A 13,228-nucleotide genomic window follows, 5' to 3' on the forward strand; every position below is an offset into this window, starting at 1 on the left:
TAAATACACTGGCTCAGAGAGACAGGAAACACAGGGATAAATACACTGGCTCAGAGAGACAGGAAACAAGGATAAATACACTGGCTCAGACAGACAGGAAACACAGGGATAAATACACTGGCCCAAAGAGACAGGAAACACAGGGATAAATACACTGTCCCAGAGAGACAGGAAACACAGGGATAAATACACCAGGGATAATAAGCGACACCTGGAGGGGGTGGAGACAATCACAAGACAGGTGAAACAGATCAGCGTGTGACAATTTATTGCACTTGATGCATGAAACTGTGTCTTCCTGTCCTTCTTGGGTCCACACACATCGCAGCGCTTCTTCTTGTTGCTTGTGGCTGTAATCTAGAATGATGAAAACTCCTAGTTCAGGGATTTTACTAACATCTCACTCACTCACTCACTCACTCACTCACTCACTCACTCACCTATATAGTTACAGCAGGCCAAGGTAGGAGAGTCAGACACACACACATGCACAACATCACTCACACTTACTTCCGGTATTGGAGTTGTTGGTTCTGTGGGTCGGGCGGATGGGGCACCAGCATCCTCCTCCTGAATCCTCCTCACGATGGCTGCAGAAGCTGGGGTCCTTGGGATGTGACACCTCCTCTGAATTTGAGGTCTTTCCAATGCTTTGCCCAGCTCCTCGAGAAAGAGCCATCTCCTCTGGAGCTTCCCTCTGTTCCAATCTGGGTTCAACGCCTGCCAGATGACAAACTCGTTGTACGCCGAGATGTCCAAAAATGTTGAAGAGTATCCCAAGTGGCCAGCGTAGGGTTCTTCTTTTGTAGCTGTAGCCAATCACCAGCTTGTCTAAATTGCCCACCCCTCCTTTGTGGCATTGTAATCCATTATGATTTCTGTTTTTTGATATTCCTGGCCACAGATTCTCCCATCCCTATGCAGAGTACTCATGAGTACCACATTCTTTCTTTGGCAAGTTGGACACTAGGGACGTGTCGGCCGTGAACACAAACTTAGAGGAATTGATAGGCCTGTTCCGTGTATTCAACAGCTGAGGTGGGAGCTCTGCCTTGTTTTTTTGTAATGTTCCTACTATCGTCAGCTTCCTCTTGAGGAGCTCCTGTCCCAGCTTGTGCGAAATAAAAAAGTTATCGCATCCTGATGTTGTGGACACGGAGTCCCTGTGTCACGTCCAGGACAACACTCATCCCTTGGTTCTTCTCAGGGGCTCCTCCATCTAGCTTCCCCGTATACACTTGCAAGTTCCACGCATATGATGAATCAGCATCACAGGCAGCCCAGATCTTGATTCCATATTTTGTGGGTTTAGACGGTATGAACTGCCTGAAGGGCAGCGGCCCCTAAATGGCATAAGCTGCTCATCAACAGTAACGTTCGGCCCAGGGTTGTAAAACAGGGGAAGCCTGTCCATTCACTTGTCCCACACTGACCTGATTGCAGCTAGCTTGTCTCTCTGCCGCCGAGCTGGTCTTGTGACTTGGTTATCGAAGCGGATAATCCTGGAAATAATGTGGTTTTCCATAGAAATTATTGCACGGAAAAGTTATCTGCCAGTTTCTCCATCCCACATGGATTCTGTGGATTCTCCATTGGATCTGAAAACACCAACAAGGATAAGAACCCCAAAGTATGCATGTAAATGAGTTTGGTCCAACTCCTTCCATCTCTCTCCAAAAACACACCTTCCCTCCAAATTAGTGCAGTCCAGAATGATTTTCTGGATGGTGTCTGGGATGAACAGTTGAAAAGAAGACTTTATGTCCTACACTACTTGTATGAAATGAGTACCCACCATCCGCGTTGGCCCTGGTTGCATCCTTATCCCATTAGCAGTCATGTGGGGTGGCTCATTCCTTGGGCAAGAACACCATTCAATTTAACAATTTTTTTTACATCCATATTTCTCCTCCTGTAGGCTGCTGATGAGCTAGTTGCTAACGGGCTGGTCCTGGGGCTGGCTGAGGGTCAATCTCATCCTCTTCCTCCAACTCACAGTCAGACTACGAATTGACAGAGACATGATCCTCATATTCTGAAATTTCTTCATCTTCCGTTCCTTCCACACTAGCTTCTCTCTCTGTAAAAATAAATAAATTCTAAGGCTCTCTGAGCAGAGATTCTTTTTGCCATACTGATTGATTGTGTTGAGGAGCCACACATGCAAAGCTGTTTATTTGTTGTGTCCCTCCCCCAATTTGCACCTGGCTGGGGTAGACTGTGGGAACATACTGAATTTTTAACAATGTATCAAAATAATGTATTGAAATAATATACTGTAATAACATTGTGCAGGTTCCCGCAAGACATTGTGTAGTTTCACACACTACAAAGGGTAAAGAGTGGGAGACAGGCAGGGAGACAGACAGACAGGCAAGGAGACAGACAGGTTCTTGGTGCTGTGTGTACAGCAGGCCCAGGGAGGAGGAAGACAGAGTGAAGGCAGCAAACCTTGTTGTTTCATTTTTACTTGTTTTCACCTACACACACACTTTCCCACACTTTTATTACCCTGCGGTCCAGCTGACCTAACACCTCATATGTAATATAAATGTGTAGGGGGTTCACAGTGTGCGTTCAATGAAAATGAGCCATGGCCAATGAGTCTCAGGTTGAAAAAATAATGAATTGTATCATTTTTATTTGAGTAAACATTGAAAATGGGTCCCACAGACCCGAACACCACACAAGGGTTAAACTGTTGTCATGGCATGATGTGTCGGTCCCTTACTCCTATTATATCCCCATATTACTTTCATGTATAGATAGTCGTTTCAGACCAGTCATCCCATCATACAGTCCTATTAGACCTCTTTCACCTGAAGTAAGCCAGGTAGCAGAGCTCGAATGTTGATGTAAAATAATGTCTCTCTCTTTAGGCCCTAGTTGATTAAAACAGAATTAACAAACCATGTGTGTGATATCAGTTAGTCACTTCCTGCTACCCAAAGTGAGAATTTTCTCCCAATGATTATACAATGTCACAAAGCATGCAGGTATAATGCTTTATTACTTCCCTGTGGCTCAGTTGGTAGAGCATGGTGTTTGCAACGCCACATGGTGTGTGCAACGCCAGGGTTGTGGGTTCGATTCCCACAGGGGGCCAGTAAAAATGTTTAAAATAAAATTGTATGAAATGTACGCATTCACTACTGTAAGTCGCTCTGGATAAGAGCGTCTGCTAAATGACTAAAATGTAAATGTTATAAGCACTAAGAGCCTTTTATAATGTCTCATAATAAGCCTTATGTTATGCCTCTTTCCATCCATGCACATTTCTGGGGGGTGACCTAATTGGTTTTGTGGTGCAATGCATGCCCTCAGATCGCCCTATAATTTGACCCTTGACCTGTGACTCCTTCCTATAGGTACGTTCCAGGGCCAGTGGCTGGGGGGGATGCGGCACGGCTATGGTGTCCGGCAGAGCGTGCCATACGGCATGGCGGCCGTCATCCTCTACCCGCTCCGAACGTCCATAAACTCCCTCCGCTCCGAGCACATCCACGGGCCCCCCACCCTGCTGGAGGACGGCACCGGGACCGCCGTCTCGCCTGCCGACGGGGTGGTGGGGGGCGGGCTGGTCGGGAGTCCTGTGGGGAGGGGGGGCTTCGCTCTAACTGCACCCAGCGAGGCTGACCGTCGGGGGAAGAGGAAAGGTGACACTTCTGATGTGCTGTTTGTGGGCAGCTGGTCGGGCTCTATGGGCTACCACTTAAATATCCATTAGCCCTGCTTTTCTAGTCTATTGGCCTTGCACTTTGATATGGACTGGATTTCCCATTGTATGTGTTATTATGTCATGCTTGTGTTTGTATGTCAGTTGTCCATTTCTGTAAAGTTGTATCATATCATATTGTAGGATAAATAACGTTGTCGTCTCATATCCCAGGCCGTTTCCGTCAGTCGATCCTGAGTGGTCTGAAGCTGCGTCGCTCCGAGTCCAAGAGTTCCCTGGCCAGCCAGCTGAGTAAACAGAGCTCGTTCTGCAGTGAGGCCGGTATGAGCACCGTCTCCTCTGCCGCCTCCGACATACACTCCAACGCTAGCCAGGATGGCGAGCAGGGTGCTCCTGTGGATGCCACGGTCACCGAGGCCTACGCCGGCGAGTGGCGCAGCGACCAGCGGGCGGGTTGGGGCGTGAGCCGGCGCTCTGACGGTCTACGCTACGAGGGGGAGTGGGTGGCCAACAAGCGGCACGGTTATGGCTGTACAACGTTCCCCGACGGCACCAAAGAGGAAGGGAAGTACAAGCAGAACGCGCTGGTCAGCGGGAAGCGGAAGAACCTGATTCCTCTGAGAGCCAGTAAGATCAGGGAAAAGGTGGAGCGGGCAGTGGAAGCGGCTGAGAAGGCTGCAGACATCGCCAAGCAGAAGGCAGAGATTGCCCTGTCCAGGTGAGAAATAGACCCATGGTGTTGATCTCTGTTGCTGTGGTAACAGTAGTTGGGTTAAAGCTAGGGCTAAGGTTAGGCTTAGGTTTGAGAACTGGAGAAGGTGGCCAACATCTTTGTCTTTGACAAGTGCATTTATAGATTCTCTGTTATCTTGCGATGTGCCAAATGGGCCGGTTTCCAGACTAAAAGGCCTAGTTGAGAAAATCCATGAAAGGTTGTTTTTTAGTCCAGAAATAGGTTTAATCTGGGTCAGGTAAACTGTCCCTAGGGGTCCGATAGACCTGTAGTCTCAGCAACTCTTCAAGCAGTATGGTTGTACCGTACTGAGATAACAGGTCAGCCAAATTCTGGCTGAGCAGTCCTGTTGGGATCATAGTGATACAGTGGATGGCTGAGCAGTCCTGTTGGGATCATAGTGATACAGTGGATGGCTGAGCTGTCCTGTTGGGATCATAGTGATACAGTGGATGGCTGAGCTGTCCTGTTGGGATCATAGTGATACAGTGGATGGCTGTGCTGTCCTGTTGGGATCATAGTGATACAGTGGATGGCTGAGCAGTCCTGTTGGGATCATAGTGATACAGTGGATGGCTGTGCTGTCCTGTTGGGATCATAGTGATACAGTGGATGGCTGAGCAGTCCTGTTGGGATCATAGTGATACAGTGGATGGCTGTGCTGTCCTGTTGGGATCATAGTGATTCAGTGGATGGCTGAGCTCTCCTGTTGGGATCATAGTAATACAGTGGATGGCTGAGCAGTCCTGTTGGGATCATAGTGATACAGTGGATGGCTGAGCAGTCTTGTTGGGATCATAGTGATACAGTGGATGGCTGAGCTGTCCTGTTGGGATCATAGTGATACAGTGGATGGCTGAGCAGTCCTGTTGGGATCATAGTGATACAGTGGATGGCTGAGCAGTCCTGTTGGGATCATAGTGATACAGTGGATGGCTGAGCTGTCCTGTTGGGATCATAGTGATACAGTGGATGGCTGTGCTGTCCTGTTGGGATCATAGTGATACAATGGATGGCTGAGCAGTCCTGTTGGGATCATAGTGATACAGTGGATGTTTGTGCTGTCCTGTTAGGATCATAGTGATACAGTGGATGTCTGTGCTGTCCTGTTGGGATCATGGTGATACAGTGGATGGCTGTGCTGTCCTGTTGGGATCATAGTGATACAGTGGATGGCTGAGCAGTCCTGTTGGGATCATGGTGGTACAGTGGATGGCTGAGCAGTCCTGTTGGGATCATGGTGGTACAGTGGATGGCTGAGCTGTCCTGTTGGGATCATAGTGATACAGTGAATGGCTGTGCTGTCCTGTTGGGATCATGGTGATACAGTGGGTGGCTGTGCAGTCCTGTTGGGATCTGTTTGTGGAAACATTCCACTCCTTGCCAGTCCTTGTCATGCCAAACACATTTGACACAAGGAGTGGATTGTAATCAGAAAACAGGTTCTGGATGTCATTCTATCGTCAACACATAAAATGGATGAAAAAGGCTGAACAGAAAACCAGGCCATTTCCTAGAATGTTCCGGGAAAATATTATACTCACTGGAGGAACAGTCTCAAAAAGAGAACCATCCTGGTAAAGAAAAAACAGGCCAGACAGATACAGTCGTGGCCAAAAGTTTTGAGAATGACACAAATATTAATTTCCACAAAGTTTTCTGCTTCAGTGTCTTTAGATATTTTTGTCAGATGTTACTATGGAATACTGAAGTATAATTACAAGCATTTCATAAGTGTCAAAGGCTTTTATTGACAATTACATGAAGTTGATGCAAAGAGTCAATATTTGCAGTGTTGACCCTTCTTTTTCAAGACCTCTGCAATCCGCCCTGGCATGCTGTCAATTAACTTCTGGGCCACATCCTGACTGATGCCAGCCCATTCTTGCATAATCAATGCTTGGAGTTTGTCAGAATTTGTGGGTTTTTGTTTGTCCACCCACCTCTTGAGGATTGACCACAAGTTCCAATGGGATTAAGGTCTGGGGAGTTTCCTGGCCATGGACCCAAAATATCAATGTTTCGTTCCCCGAGACACTTAGTTATCACTTTTGCCTTATTGCAAGGTGCACCATTATGTTGGAAAAGGCTTTGTTCATCACCAAACTGTTCCTGGATGGTTGGGAGAAGTTGCTCTCGGAGGATGTGTTGGTACCATTCTTTATTAATGGCTGTGTTCTTAGGCAAAATTGTGAGTGAGCCCACTCCCTTGGCTGAGAAGCAACCCCACACTTGAATGGTCTCAGGATGCTTTACTGTTAGCAAGACACAGGACTGATGGTAGCGCTCACCTTGTCTTCTCCGGACAAGCTTTTTCCGGATGCCCCAAACAATCGGAAAGGGGATTCATCAGAGAAAATGACTTTACCCCAGTCCTCAGCAGTCCAATCCCTGTACCTTTTGCAGAATATCAGTCTGTCCCTGGTGTTTTTCCTGGAGAGAAGTTGCTTCTTAGCTGCCCTTCTTGACACCAGGCCATCCTCCAAAGGTCTTCGCCTCACTGTGTGTGTAGATGCACTCACACCTGCCTGCTGCCATTCCTAAGCAAGCTCTGTACTGATGGTGCCCCGATCCTGCAGCTGAATCAACTTTAGGAGACGGTCCTGGTGCTTGCTGGACTTTCTTGGGCAACCTGAAGCCTTCTATACAACAATTGAACTGCTCTCCTTGAAGTTCTTGATGATCCGATAAATGGTTGATTTAGGTGCAATATTACTGGCAGCAATATCCTTGCCTGTGAAGCCCTTTCTGTGCAAAGCAATGATGACGGCACGTGTTTCCTTGCAGGTAACCATGGTTGGCAGAGGAAGAACAATGATTCCAAGCACCACCCTCCTTTTGAAGCTTCCAGTCTGTTATTCAATCTCAATCAGCATGACAGAGTGATCTCCAGCCTTGTCCTCGTCAACACTCACACCTGTGTTAACGAGAGAATCACTGACATGATGTCAGCTGGTCCTTTTGTGGCAGGGCTGAAATGCAGTGGAAATGTTTTGGGGGGGATTCAGTTCATTTGCATGGCAAAGAGGGACTTTGCAATTAATTGCAGTTCATCTGATCATTCTTCATAACATTCTGGAGTATATGCAAATTGCCATCATACAGAGGCAGCAGACTTTGTGAAAATTAATATTTGTGTCATTCTCAAAACTTTTGGCCATGACTGTACACAACAGTCCTTAATAAGGCAACACACAGCACCAAGACAATCTACACACAGATGGAAATCTTCACACAGCATCTACATAAAGTAATTTATTATCTGTCTCTCTTTCTCTGTGTCTTTCTCTCTGTGTCTCTCTCTCTCTGTCTCTCTCTCTCTGTGTCTTTCTCTCTGTGTCTCTCTCTCTGTCTCTCTCTCTCCGACTCTCTTTCTCTGTGTCTTTCTCTCTGTGTCTTTCTCTCTGTGTCTCTCTCTCTGTCTCTCTCTGTGTCTCTCTGTCTCTCTCTGTCTGTCAGGATGAGCCACGCCAGGGGAAAGGCGGATGCAGCTGAAGGTGTGGCCCTGAAGGCTAGTGAGGAATGTCGGATGGCCAGGGTCGCTGCCAAGGAACTCTCGCCGTCCTTCCATATCCATGGAAACGGTGAATCCAATGGTGAGTCAATCACAGAGAAATTGACTTAGCTACAGTAACTACTGTATACATGCCCAACCAACCAGGCAGAGAAAAATAATTCAAATAATTGTAGAATTTGAAGTAACTTTATTGAAACTTCCTTTACAGAGGGTTGGATTCAGTCAGGGTTGGATTCAGTCAGTAGTGTATCCAAATTCTAATTCTCTGTAAGGGGTGCGTAACCGGTGGCAGGGAAATCAGACGCAGGAGAGCAGAACTTGGTAATAGCCGGAGCAGTTTAATAGCAAAACCCACGGCATAAAAAATAATAAGATATGGGTAACAAAAACCCGTCACGCACCAATCAACACGTGCACAAGCACTAACAACAAACAATCCCACACAAAGACATGGGGGGAACATAGGGTTAAATACACAACAGGTGATTGAGGGAATTGAAACCAGGTGTGAGGAAAGACAAGACAAAACACACGGAAAATGAAAAGGGGATCGATGATGGCTAGAAGACCGGCGAAGCCAACCGCCGAGCGCCGCCCGAACAAGGAGAGGACCCGACTTCGGCGGAAGTCGTGACATTCTCATTATATTGTCCTCTTACCTGAGTTAACACAGTGGTCTAGCTGTGTAATATTATTCTCATTACATTGTCCTCTTACCTGAGTTAACACAGTGGTCTAGCTGTGTAATATTATTCTCATTACATTGTCCTCTTACCTGAGTTAACACAGTGGTCTAGCTGTGTAATATTATTATCATTACATTGTCCTCCTACCTGAGTTAACACAGTGGTCTAGCTGTGTAATATTATTCTCATTACATTGTCCTCCTACCTGAGTTAACACAGTGGTCTAGCTGTGTAATATTATTCTCATTACATTGTACTCCTACCTGAGTTAACACAGTGGTCTAGCTGTGTAATATTATTCTCATTACATTGTCCTCCTACCTGAGTTAACACAGTGGTCTAGCTGTGTAATATTATTCTCATTACATTGTACTCCTACCTGAGTTAACACAGTGGTCTAGCTGTGTAATATTATTATCATTATAGTGTCCTCTTACCTGAGTTAACACAGTGGTCTAGCTGTGTAATATTATTCTCCTTATAGTGTCCTCTTACCTGAGTTAACACAGTGGTCTAGCTGTGTAATATGATTCTCCTTATATTGTCCTCTTACCTGAGTTAACACAGTGGTCTAGCTGTGTAATCCTGATGTACAGTACCAGTCAAAAGTTTTAGAACACCTACTCATTCAAGGATTTTTCTTTATTTTTTCTACATTGTAGAATAATAGTCAAGACATCAACACTATGACATAACACATATGGATACATGTAGTAACCTGTAACGGCTGTCTTCGTCCTCAGACAAAACAGAGAAGTCATCGTCTGAGAAAGTGGACCAATACGCAGCGGAGTTAGTGTTCATTTTTGAATTTAATTAAGCAAGAACACTATACAAAAACAAAACAAGGAAACCGACAGCCAAACAGTCCTGTCAGGTGCAAAACACTAAACAGAAACAATCCCCCACAAAACCCAAAGGAAACACATGCTCCTTATGTGTGACTCCCAATCAACAACAACGAACTTCAGCTGTGCCTGATTGGGAGCCACACACGGCCCAAAACAAAGAAATACAAAAACATAGAAAAATGAACATAGAACGCCCACCCAATGTAACACCCTGGCCTAACCAAAATAAATAACAAAAACCCCTCTCTATGGCCAGGGCATTACATAACCAAAAAGGTGTTTAACAAATCAAAATAGATTTTTGATTTTAGATTCTTCAAAGTAGCCACCAAGAGTGTGCAAAACTGATGACAGTTTTGCACACTCTTGGCGTTCTCTCAACCAGCTTCACCTGGAATGCTTTTCCAACAGTCTTGAAGGAGTTCCCACATATGCTGAGCACTTGTTGGCTGCTTTTTCTTCACTCTGCGGTCCAGCTCATCCCAAACCATCTCAATTGGGTTGAGGTCGGGTGATTCTGTAGGCCAGGTCATCTGATGCAGCACCCCATCACTCTCCTTCTTGGTCAAATAGCCCATACACAGCCTGGAGGTGTGTTGGGTCATTGTCCTGTTGAAAAACAAATGATAGTCCCGCTAAGCGCAAACCAGATTGGATGGCGTTTTGCTGCAGAATGCTGTGGTAGCCATGCTGGTTAAGTGTGCCTTGAATTCTAAATAAATCACAAACATTGTCACCAGCAAAGCACCCCCACATCATCACATCTCCTCCTCCATGCTTCACGGTGGGAACCACACAGGCGGAGATCATCCGTTCACCGACTTTGCATCTCACAAAGACAAAAATCTCAAATTTTGACTCATCAGACCAAAGGACAGATTTCCACCAGTCTAATGTCCATTGCTCATGTTTCTTGGCCCAAGCAAGTCTCTTTTTCTTATTGGTGTCCTTTAGTAGTGGTTTCTTTGCAGCAAATCGACCATGAAGGCCTGATTCTCACAGTCTCCTCTGAACAGTTGATGTTGAGATGTGTCTGTTACTTGAACTCTGTGAAGCATTTATTTGGGTTGCAATCTGAGGCTGGTAACTCTAATTATCCTCTGCAGCAGAGGTACTCTGGGTCTTCCTTTCCTGTGGCGGTCCTCATGAGAGCCAATTTCAACATACCACTTGATGGTATTTGTGACTGCACTTTCAAAGTCTTAAAGTAATGGTGGACTGTCATTTCTCTTTGCTTATTTGAGCTGTTCTTGCCATAATATGGACTTTGTCTTTTATCAAATAGGGCTATCTTCTGTATACCACCCCTACCTTGTCACAACACAACTGATTGGCTCAAATGCATTTAAAGGAAAGAAATTCCACAAATTAACTTTTAACAAGGCAAACCGTTTAATTGAAATGCATTCCAGGGGACTACCTCATGGAGCTGGTTGAGAGAATACCAAGAGTGTGCAAAGATGTCATCAAGGCAAAGGGTGGCTACTTTGAAGAATCTCAAATATAAAATATATTTTGATTTGTTTAACAGTTTTTTTGGTTACTACATTATTCCATATGTGTTATTTCATAGTTTTGATGTCTTCACTATTATTCTACAATGTAGAAAATAGTCAAAAAAGAAAGAAAAGCCATGGAATGAGTAGGTGTGTCCAAACTTTAGACTGGTACTGTATGTCTGGTGGATCTCTGCCAAATCACCTCATTCATTGTGCTTTGTCTCCTCCCGCCTGTCTGCCTGTCTGCCTGTCTGTCTGCCCGTCTGTCAGGTCTGGAGTGCCAGCGGCCCAATAAGCACCAGGACAACAAAGACCACGAGATCGTTTCCACGGGAACTGACAGTCCTGAGCTGTGCACCCCGGACACCACGCCTCCCGTGATAACGCCTGACCTCAGCCCAGTCCTGAGCGTCCCCCCCTCACCCCCTCGCAGCCCGCCAACCTCTAAACACGGCCACTCCCACCGTCCCAGGAATGCCTGCTTCATGCGGCAGAGCGCTGTGGACGACCACGGAGGAGCAGAGATACAGGTGCTAGTGGAGGGGCGGGGCATGGATCTCCAGAGGGGAGGAGCTAACAACTGGACAGAGGACCTGTATCCAGACCGGGGGGTTCACAGCAGCCGATCCACCACGCCATCTCTACTGGAGGAGCAGGAGGGACAAGTCAATGGCCACGAGCAGGCCCCATCCAACCACAAACCGAGGGAGAAGTCCCGGGAGCATACTTCCTCTTCCTATAGGTTGTGGGAGCACTCCTCCTCGTACAACCAGAAGCCCTCAAAGCACACTTCATCCAATCACAAGTCGAGGGAGTACATGCCGTCCAATCACAAAACATGGGATCATTCCTCCTCCTCCACCAATCACAGGGCCTGTGAGAATGCCTCTTCCAATTACAAGCAGCAGGTGCACATTTCATCCAATCACAATGCCTTGGAGCATAATCTGTCCAATCACAAGACTTCTGAGCATGCTTCTTCCAATCACAAGTCGTGCCAAGATTATACCTGCTCCAATCACATCCCAAAGGACCATGTCTCCTCAGCCAATCACAACGACCCCCGAGAGCATGTGTACTCCAACCACCATTCCAAGCAACAGCACATCTCATCCAATCACAAGCTTAGCAAGCATGCCTTGCCCGACCCCGGGCTCGACAGCCCCGCAGGGGGCTGGACTGCCGACGGCGCCATGCGGTGGAGCCCTGCCCACTCGCGCCTCACGGACCGAGAGGAGGAGGAGGACAGGCTGGGAGACTACACAGTAGACATGAGGTTCCAGCCTCTGGACTCCACTACCCAGATGTCCCCTGGCCCGGGCCCCAAAAGCAGGCTGCGCCCGCGGGGCCTGCGGCCGGTCAAGGAGGGCTCCATGGACTCTGTACAGATGCTGGACACTCTGAATGTGGGGGCGGAGCAGGAGGAGTGGCCCCTGCACAGGGACCTCACTCTCTCCCCGCCTCTCAAGTCTCAGCCAATCACCTTGGAGCAGGACGGGGAGCACCTCACCCTCAAATCAAACTCAGTGAGTGATTTATTGGTATCAGATTGATCTGTAAACTGGACCTCAGGTTTTAAATACTGATACTATACTCTTAACTGTAGAATCAGATTGATCTGTAAACTGGACCTCAGGTTTTAAATACTGATACTATACTCTTAACTGTAGAATCAGATTGATCTGCAAACTGGACCTCAGGTTTTAAATACTGATACTATACTCTTAACTGTAGAATCAGATTGATCTGCAAACTGGACCTCAGGTTTTAAATACTGATACTATACTCTTAACTGTAGAATCAGATTGGTCTGTAAACTGGACCTCAGGTTTTAAATACTGATACTATACTCTTAACTGTAGAATCAGATTGGTCTGTAAACTGGACCTCAGGTTTTAAATACTGATACTATACTCTTAACTGTAGAATCAGATTGGTCTGTAAACTGGACCTCAGGTTTTAAATACTGATACTATACTCTTAACTGTAGAATCAGATTGATCTGTAAACTGGACCTCAGGTTTTAAATACTGATACTATACTCTTAACTGTAGAATCAGATTGGTCTGTAAACTGGACCTCAGGTTTTAAATACTGATACTATACTCTTAACTGTAGAATCAGATTGGTCTGTAAACTGGACCTCTAGTTTTAAATACTGATACTATACTCTTGACTGTAAAATGAAGTCTGAGAATTAACACTTTCTCTCTTCTCTCTCCTGTCTCTCTCCTCTCTCCTCCTGTCTCTCTCTCTCTTCTCTTCT

The 13,228-nt window shown here is 46.3% G+C and overlaps 1 protein-coding gene across 1 annotated transcript in view; it reads left to right on the forward strand.

The window, feature by feature from the left end:
* LOC106594184 (junctophilin-3) overlaps nucleotides 1-13,228 on the forward strand; it is a 30,302-nt gene that overhangs the window by 15,432 nt on the left and 1,642 nt on the right. Inside the window, exons 2-5 of the mRNA XM_045689714.1 lie at nucleotides 3,369-3,656; nucleotides 3,890-4,394; nucleotides 7,869-8,005; nucleotides 11,233-12,488. Coding sequence (XP_045545670.1) covers nucleotides 3,369-3,656; nucleotides 3,890-4,394; nucleotides 7,869-8,005; nucleotides 11,233-12,488 — 2,186 coding nt within the window. The remainder of the gene's footprint in view (nucleotides 1-3,368; nucleotides 3,657-3,889; nucleotides 4,395-7,868; nucleotides 8,006-11,232; nucleotides 12,489-13,228) is intronic.

Source organism: Salmo salar, chromosome ssa11, assembly GCF_905237065.1.
Source record: "Salmo salar chromosome ssa11, Ssal_v3.1, whole genome shotgun sequence".
Classification (NCBI taxonomy): domain Eukaryota; kingdom Metazoa; phylum Chordata; class Actinopteri; order Salmoniformes; family Salmonidae; genus Salmo; species Salmo salar.